Source organism: Elephantulus edwardii, unplaced genomic scaffold, assembly GCF_000299155.1.
Source record: "Elephantulus edwardii isolate Elephantulus edwardi_28Jun2011 unplaced genomic scaffold, EleEdw1.0 scaffold00178, whole genome shotgun sequence".
Taxonomy (NCBI): domain Eukaryota; kingdom Metazoa; phylum Chordata; class Mammalia; order Macroscelidea; family Macroscelididae; genus Elephantulus; species Elephantulus edwardii.
This window is the reverse complement of record NW_006399928.1, coordinates 5,278,466-5,290,749: the sequence shown is the minus strand read 5'-3', so window position 1 is coordinate 5,290,749 and position 12,284 is coordinate 5,278,466. Positions and strand designations below refer to the sequence as shown.

The window sequence follows — 12,284 nt, the reverse complement described above, 5'->3', positions numbered from 1 at the left end:
TTAAAATGGTTCCGTTGGAGAACAAGAACGTTTAGTTTTGAGCATAATTAAATATCGATCCTTACTGTCAGTTGTTAGGGCTTTTGAAATATTTATCAAACTCCTTGTATGACCTGTGTCCACTATATGGAGGGGTTAACGCCTGAGAAGGTCCCTCTGTTCTCTCAATTTATTAGGGATGAGGGACAGTGTTTCCGGCGATCTAAATAGGAAGGAATTTTGACCAGAGAGCACCTGCGGCCAATCACAGAAGCAGGAACTAGAGCCTTGAGTTCCAAAAAAGCCGGATCTCGAAGGTCATTTTGTTCTGTTAGGAGGGGAAGATGGAGGAACCTGAAGAACTGATGGACCAAGGGCAGCCACTGCCTCCAGTTTACATCTACAGCCCTGAGTATGTCAGGATATGTGACTCCTTGGTCAAAGTCCCCAAACGGGTAAGACAGCTTGGGACCGAAGACCATGAGGTTTTTTGGGGTTGTGATGAGAGGGAATGTGGGAAGGCTGGTTGTGTACGCAGGGAATGAGACCAGTTTAGGAAATGGAAAGGATACGTAGAGAGGGGAATCTTCAGGGCAAAGTTGAACTGTATTAGGTGAAGGAGGAAGTATTCCCATAAAGTTTCGGAGACCCCCAGTTTGTCCAGCGAACGAGGGGTACAACGGCGGGGATAATGTTCCTTAATACAAAGGATTTGCTGAAGTTACTGGCAAAGAAGCTGCTGGAGAAAAGTGTTCCCCTTAGTTAGATAGGTGACTTTTGTGCTTTAGATACTTGGTGTCTATACCTTTGTTTGTAACTTACGTAATCAGAAGGCGAGCCAAAACAAAGTTAATTCCTTTGCTTCAAGAGAATGAGATCTGTGGGATTTGGCTGAATTGAATTTTTAAGAAACATTAAGCACAGATTCTTCTCTTTTTCTTTTCTTTCTTTCTTTTGTGTGTGTGTGTGTGTGTTTTTTTTCTTCGTGCTGAATAGGCCAGTATGGTTCACTCTCTGATTGAAGCATATGCACTGCATAAGCAAATGAGGTAAGTTGTTTTTATTTCCTGAGTGTAAATCTCCAATCTAAGTATTGTCCTTCTTGACAGTGGGAGAATGAGATGTTTTAATGTGTGTATTTCTCCCTAAAGCTTTTATAATTTACATGTAATCTTTTAGGAATTAAGAAAACGGAAAAAAAGTTTATAAAGTAGTTAAGATACCTTAGAAATAGTTTATTCCTGAGAGGAGAAATAGTTGAGGGATCAGTTCCTTTTGTTGATTTTGAGGTTACTGTATTTAAGTACTAAAACCTGTCTGATAAGAAAAGTGAGAACTTGGTGGTGTTTTTGTTCTTTTCCCCCCTCAGCTCCATTGGAGGGTATGTAGTATTTTCAGACATAAAGGGATGGTTTCAACTTAAGGAATTAAAACTGTCCAATTTCCTTGCTGTTATTCAGATAGTCTGTTATTGTTATGTGCCATTGAGTTGCCTGTGGCTCATAGCAACCCTATGTACAATAGCTCTGAATCCTGCCCTGACAAGGCCAGGAGATATCTGGTAGTTCAACCTCTAGCACTGTTCCATTTATTTAACCAGTACAATACTATACTAGTTGATCATTCAGTATTCTGCCCATAGCATCCTTCAGTATTGCTTAATACTAATTGCTTCATAAAAGTAAGTTACACAACAACTCACTGCCATCAATTTTATTCCACTCATTGCAATCCTACAGGATAGAGAATTGTTCAATGAGGTTTCTAACGCTATAGTCTTTGCAGAAGTGAACTGCTATGTCTTTCTCTCATGAAGCGATTAGTAGGTTCAAACTGCTGAAATTGTTTAGCAGGTGAACATTTTAACTTCTGACCCACACGGACTCCTTAGTAGTTTGTATAGTTATATTAATTACTGATAAATTTGTGATTAGTGCTCCCATTCAGCATACATAAAAAGATGCTTTCGCCTCCCTCTGACTTAAGTAGATGCTTCTCCACTTCTTGAATCCTCATTTTGCTTTGAGAAAACAAACTTCTTGTTAAAATACAAATACGTATCTGAGTTAAAGATGAAGTTCTGCATTTTCAGCATTCTCAGGTGATACTAATGTTTAATTGCAAGGGCTAGAGAATAGTAGTGGCAGTGGTGGGATCGAGAAGAAGTGTGGAAGGAGCTCATAGAGGTGATAGGTTTTGTTGTTAGGATAACTCTTATTATTGCTTTTTCTCCCTCTTTTTGTGAAGTTGAAAGTTAGTTTCAGAGTGAAGCTTGATTCTAGTCTTTCTGCCCTTTCTCTCCTTTGAAAATCAGATGTGATGTGATTTGAGTTTGGCATTTAAAAATGTATCATTCTATTCTCTTCATTTTCTGCCACACCACGGTCTACTTCAGATAGCTCACAGAGACAATCATCTGCCTCACCTAGGTGTTTTTCAGTTGTTTGTTTATTTTAAAGCAAAGGGGAAGGGGAAGGGACTAAGACAGATGCTGGGCTATGTTGGCAAAGTGGCATCTTGCAGTAATTACCTAAGGTGATTTTGTATATTAATCTAAACATTTTTATTCTTTAGACACTATTACTTGAAAAACTGTTATAAAATAATGTTTAAAGTTATAAAGAGATATGGAAAACAGCTGTTATATCACTTAGTATCAATAAATATCTTTTTACCTAAAATAAAAAGCAGATGTGAGAGACTAATTTTTAAAAGTGTACATTTTGAGTTACTTTTAATATTAATAATAGGCATTCAGAAGTATTTTTAATATATTATTATTTTATAATTTTTGTATTTATCATTACCATTGTCATATACACTTATTATTATCAATTTTTTCATATATTGTTATTTTATCTCCACTTGCCTCCATTTTACTGATGAAGTAACTGAGTGAAAACTATAATGTAGTGGAAGAATAGAATATTTCTTGCTACTGAAATCAGAAGCTGGGAATAGCTGACATCCAAGCAGATATATGCACACCCATGTTTATTGCAGCTTTGTTCACAATAGCAAGGAGTTGGAAACAACCTAAATGCCCATCAACAAACGAATGGCTAGAGAAACTGTGGTATATTCGCACAACGGAATACTATGCTGCATTAAAAAACAAGGAACTCATGCAATATTATTCAAAATGGTTGACTCTGGAGAACATTATGCTGAGTGAAATATCCCAGTCACAAAAGGACAAATATTACATGATGCCACTGTTGTAGAATGGGACTGTCCTTGGGGTTGGGGAGAGACTGAGTAAGATGGGTTCAATAATGTATACTGCACTGAAACAGAGGAGGGAGAGAACCGTTTAAAAGAGAGATATAACTGGGTATTTCTGTCATCACAGGAGACTAGAGCGAGGGCTACATGGTGGAGGGGACCTGGGGAAGGGTTTGTAAAACAATGAAAGAATCTTTTCTTTTACTTTTCCATAATTATTGGACTCATGTACTTATAACTTGTTAGTCAAATTTGTGTCTTCTAGGTTGCAACACCCCCATGATACATCTTCAAGGATATGAACATGTACGGCCAAGCACAATCAATAAGAGTGCATCTAAATTCCAAAATCAATCTCCATAATAGTCTATGTGTTTCCTACTGCCAAAGGGGCCCTTTAGAGTAGTGAGAGAAGATCTTCACCCTGAAACCCACAGCGTCCCTTTTCAGCAGGAAGTAGCTAAGAGAATACGCCATCCCCTTTTCCTTATGACTCAGGGTGAAGTCTCTCTCAGGGAGGAGTGATAGGGAATGGCAAAGGACACACTGACAAAGAAGATTAATCAGAACTGGCTTTGACAAGCACTGTGGCATTTGGACAAGAACAAACTGGGAGGAGGATAGAGGGAATAGTGCAACAATGAATGAGTGGAAGCCCAAAATCTCTGTAAATGTTTATGAAAATTAATAAAATATAATTATAGAAAAAAAAGAAGCTGGGAGTTGAATTTTCTATTCAGATTGCTGGTTCCTTTGCCTCATTCACTCACATTTTTGTGTTCTTTCTTTTATTATTAGGATTGTTAAGCCAAAAGTGGCCTCCATGGAGGAGATGGCCACCTTCCATACAGATGCCTATCTGCAGCATCTCCAGAAAGTCAGCCAAGAAGGAGATGATGATCATCCTGACTCCATAGAATATGGGCTAGGTAAAGTTGTTAGCGGGCAATGATGAGAGTTATACAACTTCCATCTGTAGATTGTAACTAATCAATCTAATAATTTATATTTTTATTTTAATAATTTTTTACTTTACAAATATGTTTACCATTAAGCTTAGTCTCTTGACATGGCCACCTGATTTCTCAAGCAACCAATATGAGCTGACCAAAACAATGAGTCAAATAGAGGAAAACTTTTGGTGGCTTAGGCCCTAAAGCCCATTCTCCTCAAGTCATTCTGAGCTCATAGAAAGCCTCCTTTGGGTTTCTAAGATTGTAGATGTTAACAGAAAGAGACTGTCCATCTTTCTCCCACAGAATAGCTGGTATACTCAAACTTCTGATTTCTTAGTAGCACATACTGCACCATAGGGAGTCCTAGTGGTAAGAAGCTGCACTGCCATCTTAAAGGCATGTGGTTCATATCCACCAGCTCTTCTGTGGGAGAAGGATGGACAGTCTCCTCCTGTGCGATTTACTGCCTCTGAAAACCCACTCAAAGCTCAGTTGTGGTTCAGTTCTGACTCAGTGATACTTAACAACAACAGAGCTCTTTAGGCCTTAGTGTCTTATCTGGTGTATATAAACTGTTTTGGTTGTCCTCTGATCTTAAATATTTAACTTGTTAAGTCCCATCAAATCAACTGCAACTCATAGCAACCCTATGAACAGTGGATCTATACCATCCTCATCATATCTGACACACTTGAGCCCACTGTTAAAGTCACTGTCAATCCATCTCATTGAGGATTGACTACTCTCCTTCACTGAGCCTCCACCTTTTCCAAGGATTGGCCCTTCCTGATATGCCCAATGTACATGAGATAAAGTTTCACTACCCTTGCTGCACCTTTTCCAAGACATACTTGTTTGTCCTTTTGGCTGTCCATGGGATATTCAGTACTATTCTCCAACACCACGACTCAGAGGCATAGATTCTTCTTTTGTCATCCTTACTCATTGTCCAACTTTCAGTTACATAGCAAGTAATTGAAAATATCATGGTCTTCAAACTGACATCTTTACTCCAGCACTTTGGAAAGATACCTGACAGCAGACTTTCCTAATACTATATGTCTTTTGATTTCCTGGATGCAGGTGGCAAGGGTGTTAATTGTGGAACCATGCAAAATGAAGCCATTGACAATGTCTCTCTCTTCTCCATCTATCATGATGTTGCCTGTTGGCCCTGTGGCAAGGATTTCCGTTTTCTTGATGTTAAGATGTAATATATATTGAAGTCTTTGATCCTCTGCAACAAGCATTTCAAATACAAATTAAGGCCAACATTGAGAAGAATGGGAATCCTAGAACACTATGAAACATGAGTACTGGTTAAATTTTCTATCTTATCTCTCATTTGTAAAACAGTAAATGGCCAACATGAATTAGTAAAAAGAATACTGGACTAGGAGTTAAGATACCAGGGTTGCGATTTTTACTCTATGTGACTATAGACAAGACATTTCTATCTGTCCTCAATTTCTCTGATTGTACATAGGTTGTGACTAAGAGTTCTAGTGTCGTCGTCTGTAGTGTTTTGCATTATAACCAAAGGCTGTACATCACTAGTAGTTCCAGTCACCAGCAGATTTGAGGAAGAGTGATGAGCAGTTTCTTGGTGTTAAGATTTACAACCTTGGGAATTTAATGGAGCATTGCTATGAGTTGGACTTGACTTGATGCCAGTTTGTGAAGTTGTGACTAGTTAATTTTCATTCCTTTTGCCAATATTGTGAGATGTTTCTATATCAGTTGGAGTTAATGTTAACAAAAGCATTTTTTGATAAATTTTTACATCCCAACCTGCTCTTTTTCTAGAATTCATGTCTTGCCAAAATCTCATTTATGCCTTAAGGTTATGACTGCCCAGCCACTGAAGGGATATTTGACTATGCAGCAGCTGTAGGAGGGGCTACAATCACAGCTGCTCAGTGCCTGATTGATGAAAACTGCAAAGTCGCAATTAACTGGTCTGGAGGATGGCACCATGCAAAGAAGTAAGAAAATAACCTTTCTGGTTTCTGGCTTTACTTAAGTAAATTTTCAGTTATATAAACTTATATGCTTATTTTGTTGACTTTTGTTGTGAGATTTGTGTATATGTATGTATGTGTGTGTGTATATATATGTATACATATAGTATTTTACTAAGCATTCTGAAGATGGACAAATAGAAGAAGATGGCATAAACATAACATGGTAGAAAGAATACTTTCTAATTGAAAGTCAAAACACTTGATCTTTAAGCCTAGCTTTACTCCTAAATCAGTTTATTCATCTTTAAAATAGGCAGGGCAAAAAAAATGTAACTATAAGATCCCTAACCTCCTTTTCAGATTTCTGAAAATTCTCTTGACTTCAGGAGACTTATACTCTGTGAACATTAGCAAGATTAGATAATTAGAGAGTAACATCAGTTATGGTTACTCTTGTGTACCGTAAGTCAGAACCAGCACATAGCTAACCCTCTTGTGGGTTTTCAGAGGCAGTTAATTGCATGGGAGGAGATTGCCCATCCTTCCCCTATGGAGCAGCTTGCAGATTCAAACCACATACCTTCAGAATTGCAACACAGCTTCTGACCACTAAGCCATCAGAGATCCCTTCAGTTATGGTACCAGTTTAATTTAGGCGTGAATGAACCAAAACGATTTAACATTGGGAGTTAATTTTAAAGTCAGTTCTTTAAAGAAGTGGCAAACGTTTTCAAGTAAGTGGAAAATTGATAAGAATAGATTTTTTAAAAATGATTACAGAATCAAGGAGGCTTAAAATGCCATTTCTAAACAAAGTGGTAAACTAGAGTTAACGTTCTCTAAGAAAGGACTTATGAAACATTTATTAGGTATTGTTGTTGTTGATTGCCTTCAAGTCGAGTACAACTCATAGCGACCCTAAGAACAAAAGGCCTGAAGCCTTTCTATAACTGTCGACATTCATCAAAGTTCATAGAGTTTCCAGAGGCATGTTTAGGAAGTAAAATTAAAGGAAAGTCCTCTTGGAGTTTTACATGAACAATTCCAACAGAAATACTTTGGCAAGGACTGTTGAACTTAGCATTTGGTATCTTATTTGATATGTTTGTAGTATTTAGTAAATCATGGAGGACAAAGATTTTTAAGGCTAAATGTACCAGTTTGCTGTCTGAGTGAAATAAAGCAGTTGTTTAGTAATTTCCAGTGTCAGTAAAAATTCACAAATCAAATATTCATCCTATTGCTCATGGCTTAGTTACTCTGTAGTAAGTACTCTAGAGTTGAGAGAAAATGGCCGTTTTTTAATTTTAGAATAAATCATTGAGCACAATTTTATTCAGATTAAGATAATGCCATAGAATACTTTTCATTCTTAGACCTATTTTATGACCAAAGAAGTCTTAAAAATGTTTACTATTAAAATCTACAACTTGGACATAAGACCAAGAAAACCAGTATTTTGTAATGAATTCTATGTAATTTTAAAAACAATCTTATTTTTGTTAGCTCTTGCCCTTTTTGTAAAAAGGTCAAGATAAGGATATGATCTGTAGGGGAGGAAAATGATACTCTTTCCCTCAAGCTACAGAACAAAAGGAAACAAACTTCTGTGTTCACATCTGGTACTAGGAACACATCTAGTTTTTGCATGTGGCACTGGAAGATCTAAGTACTTAAATTTACTGCAAAAGGCATAGTAGCACCTGAGGGAGTCTCTAGTTGAATGCTCAGATACTTGTCTCTTCTTATTACTGCTTTGTTGCTAAAGCAAATATACACTATCTTGAACCAATCATCACTGTTTCTGGACTGTGTACACATGCCAAAATCAACTCACTTTGTTATATAAATGGTTTAAACAACTTTCCTGGTATCCTATCTAAAAGCATAGTCTGCCATGCCAGGAGTAACAAACTGAGGAGGAATGGTATTACATTCATAGTGCAAAAGAACGTTTCAAGATCTATTCTGAAAAACAATTCTGCCAATGTAGTGTAATACTAATGAAGAAATTTAGAATTTCTATTAATGTTATCAACTCAACCCATTGCTGTCAAGTCAAAACTGACTCAGCTGATCCTCCAGTGTGATTTCAGAGGCTGTTAAATCTCAAGGGGGAAGATTGTCCATCTTCCTCCCTGTGGAGGGAGAACCATATACATTTGAGTTGGCAGCGCAACTCCTTATCACTAAGGTACCAGAGCTCCTAGCTGAACAAGGAATAAGAATGATAGAAGAACTGATGTCTTTGAGTTGTGACATTGGACAAGAGTACTGAATATCCCATGGACTGCCAAAAGAACAGATACGTTTTAGAAAAAGTGCAGCCAGATTAGTCCTTGGAGGTAAAGATGGTAAAGTTCCATCTCCTTTACTTTGGGCATGTTGCTAAGAGAAGCCACTGGAAAAGGACATCATGCTTAGAAAAGTAGAGGGTCTGAGAAAGAGTGAGAGAGTGAAAGACTGTCAATGAGATGGGCGAGTGATGACTTGACTCAGTGACACATAACAACAACAGTAATAATAACTACTAACTTTATCAAGCATGCAATCAAGATACATTAATAATAACTTGAGGTTGAAATGCAAAGGTTGGAAAGAAAGAAAAATTGATAGTTGAATAATGTGAATTTAGTAGTAAACATGAGTTTGTTACTGTTGTGTGCCGTCAAGTCAGAACTGACTATAGCTGACCCTCCCGTGGTTTTTAAGAAGCAGTAAATCACATAGGAGGAGATTACCAAGCTTTCTCCCTTAGCTAGCAGATTAGAACCGTGTGCTTGTGAAATGGCAGCAAAGCTTTTTACCACAGTCCCATAAATAGAATGTTTTAAGACTAACAACATAGTTGTTACAAAAACTTTTTTAAAAATTTTATTTATTTTATTCATTGTTGTATGTTTTCTTCCCTTCCCCTTCTTTCTCCTCCCTCAGTCCACTTTGCAATTGATCTCTTGTTCCAGATTCTTGTCATATATATAGTGCCTAATCATATTTTCCTTTCAGACAGTTTTTCTCATCTGTTTCAATGCAGTGTTTATTTTCTATCCACTCTTTTCCTATTCTCCCCAGTATCCTCTACCAGTCCTGTTTTGTTACAGTGGTATTATGCAGTATTTTCCTTTTTCTGGAGATAATTTCACTCAGCCTAGTCCCCTCCAGGCTTCCCCATGTTGTGTAATCTTTTAGGAATTCATTGTTTTTCAGTGCTGCTTGTGTGAATATATCATAGTTTTTCTAGCCATTTCTTTGTTGATGGACACTTGAGTTGATTCCACCTCTTGACTGTTGTGAATAATGCAGCAATAAATATGGGTATGTATACATCTGTTTGAGCCATGGCTCTGGTTTCTTTAGGGTATATTCCCAGTAGTGGAATTGCTAAGTCAAATGGTGTTTTTGTTTCCAACTTTTTGAGAAAATGCCAGACTTCCTTAGCTGTACCATTTTACATTCCCTCCAGCCCTGAATAAGAATTCCAATTTCTCCACAACCTCACCAGCATTTGTTGTTTGCTGCCTAGTTGAGCTTTGCTATTGTTGATGGAGTGAGATGATATATGATTGTTTTGATTTGCACCTCTCTGATAGCTAGGGATTTGGAACATTTCTTCATATGTTTGTTTGCCATTTGAATATCTTCTTTGGTCAAGTGTCTATATCCTGTGTCCATTTTGCAATTGGGTTATTTACATTTTTCTTATTAAAGTGCTGTAAAAATTTTTTAAAAAATATAAACAGTGACTATATACATAGATTTTGAGTGAAGGAATATATAGGAATGACATTGACTACATCTGTGGGAAGAGATGGTGGAAAAGCTCAGTATCATCAGTCAGAACTGAGCAGGTGCTAAATGTGGCAAAAACCATCAATTGTTTATATGCAAGGTCAAATTCAAGATTCAGGAAATTAAAACAAGTCTGTTAGAGGCAAAATAAGGTGTTGATTTTAGAAACCATGTCAAGCATTTATTTTATGTACTGAACACTAATGATTGGAGACCAGATGCATTGCAGGATAACTTAAAGAATATTATATGTGAAGAAAGCCGAAGAACATTAAAACAAGGAGAAACAAAGGTCCAAAATGAATATCAGAAGTGTCTAAACTTGATCTATGTGCCATCGATTCACTTGTGACTCATAGTGACAACAGCCCTAAACACTTCTCTAACCTGTGCCAATCACACTGTCTCTGACAAACCTACCACCATTACTCCAGTCACAGAGTCAATCCATTTCATCAAGGGTCTTCTCCTCCTCCACTGTCCTTCCACCCTCCCAAGCATGACATCCCTCTCCAATAATTGGTTCCTCCTTGCAACATGCCCAGAGTATGTCAGGCGGAGCTTCAGAATCCTTGCCTCCAAGGAACATCCTAGTTTTACCCTCTCCAGGTCAAACCTGTTTGTTCTCTTAGCAGTCCATGTTATATTCAGTACTCTTGTCCAGTACCACAGCTCAAAGGAATCAATTATCCTTCTGTCATCCCTAGTCATTGTTCAGCTTTCTGATGCATAGCAGGCAGTTGTGAAGACCACGGCCTGGATCAGGTGCACTTTTGTCTCCAAACTGACATTGTTGTTCTTCAATACTCTGCATATGTCCCCGACAGCAGACATTCCCAATGCAATTTATCTTGCATTTGAATTTGAATGACAGTGGTTTTAAAATCAGAAAAAGTATATGTTATGTTTATATCTTTCTCTATACTTAATATCCCATGGCGTCTCTGAGAACTACAACTTTAGGCTTGACTTTGTTTTTCATTTTTTTTCACCTCAAGAAATGAGCCTGGAGAACATTATGCTGAGTGAAATATCTCAATCACAAAAGGACAAATACTGCCTAACACTGAAATATAAAATAGGAATGGGATGGAGGGGGGAGAATAGGAAGAATGAATAAATAATAAACACTGCATTGAAACAGATGAGGGGAAGAATGGTCTGAGAGGAATATATGATTAGGTATCATGTGTGACAAAATCTGGAACAAGAGGTACATTGCAGAATCTACTGGGGAAGGAGAGATGGAAGAAAATGTGCACTAGTGAACGAATAAAAAGATGTAAAAAAAAAAAAAAGAAATGCCAAGTAAGTTCTTCCCTTTTTGTTCTCTGACTCCAGCTCTTTACACAATTTGTTATGATAGTTTACTTTGTCTTCTTGAGCTTCCCTTTGAAATATTCTGTCCAGGGACTTGAAATACTTGCTGTAGATGATCAAAGCCTGCAGCCTTATATTGGATTGCATCTTAATGTCAAGAAGACAGAAATCCTCACCATTGGATAAAAATGTAGTACTGTGATAGGTGGGAAAAGATTGAAAATTGTCAGTGATAATCTTATTTGGATCCAAATTGTCACCCTGGGTACAGCAGTTAGGAGATCAGGAAATGTATTACATTGGACAAGTCTGCTGTCAGGTACCTCTCCAAATTACTGAGGAGCAGTGAAGTAATTTTGAAGATTAAGGTGTACCTGAATTATATCATGGTATTTTTAATCACTGTGCATCTGAAAACTGGACAGTACTTAAGGATGACAAAAGAAGAATTGATGCCTTTGAAGTAGAAATTATAAATCTGATAAAGATCTTATATCTTGAATGCATATAAAATTTGTATGACTTGACAATAAAAAGACTAATAATCCAACTGAGTAAATTAGGAAAGTATTTGCATGACATTTCTCAATAGAAGACACAGTTTGCCAATGAGGATACATAAAAGTGTTTAACATTGTCAGTCATCAGGAAAATGCAAATACAAAACTATAGTAAGATTATATCATTTTACATCTTTTAAGATGACTATGAGGAGAAATGTGGAGTCAGGATTGGTGGAAGTTCTATCAACAATCTGTGTTATGCAGATGACACAACCCTGCTTGCTGAAACTGAGGAGGACCTGAAGCACTTGCTGCAGAGGTTCAAGGACTACAGCCTTCAATATGGATGGAGGCTCAATGTCAAGAAGACAAAAGATTCTCACCACTGGACCAATTGACAGCATCAGGATGGATGGTGAAGAGATTGAGATTGTTCACAGCTTTAGTCTCCTTGGCTCCATAGTCAACACTCTTGGCACCAGCAGCCAGGAAATTAAAAGACGTATTGCGATGGGAAAGTCTGCTGTTAGGACCCTCTCCAAAGTACT

General features: G+C 37.4%; 1 protein-coding gene across 1 annotated transcript; it reads left to right on the top strand.

Annotated features, from left to right (window-relative positions):
- The first annotated feature begins 323 nt into the window (after positions 1–323).
- LOC102850223 (histone deacetylase 8-like) lies at positions 324–6,252 on the top strand. Its single transcript, XM_006895987.1, has 4 exons — positions 324–434; positions 976–1,028; positions 4,003–4,133; positions 6,004–6,252. The coding sequence occupies exons 1-4, from the start codon at positions 324–326 to the stop codon at positions 6,147–6,149; spliced, it is 441 nt and encodes a 146-aa protein (XP_006896049.1). The 3' UTR covers positions 6,150–6,252.
- Positions 6,253–12,284: the final 6,032 nt, after the last annotated feature.

What these genes read in the sequence shown, in the direction of transcription:
- LOC102850223 (XM_006895987.1), top strand. Translation starts at nt 324, where the DNA reads ATGGAGGAACCTGAAGAACTGATGGACCAAGGGCAGCCACTGCCTCCA. An exon ending in TGGTCAAAGTCCCCAAACGG is followed by an intron (nt 435 to 975) that starts GTAAGACAGCTT and finishes CGTGCTGAATAG; the next exon opens with GCCAGTATGGTTCACTCTCT. An exon ending in CTCCATAGAATATGGGCTAG is followed by an intron (nt 4,134 to 6,003) that starts GTAAAGTTGTTA and finishes TTATGCCTTAAG; the next exon opens with GTTATGACTGCCCAGCCACT.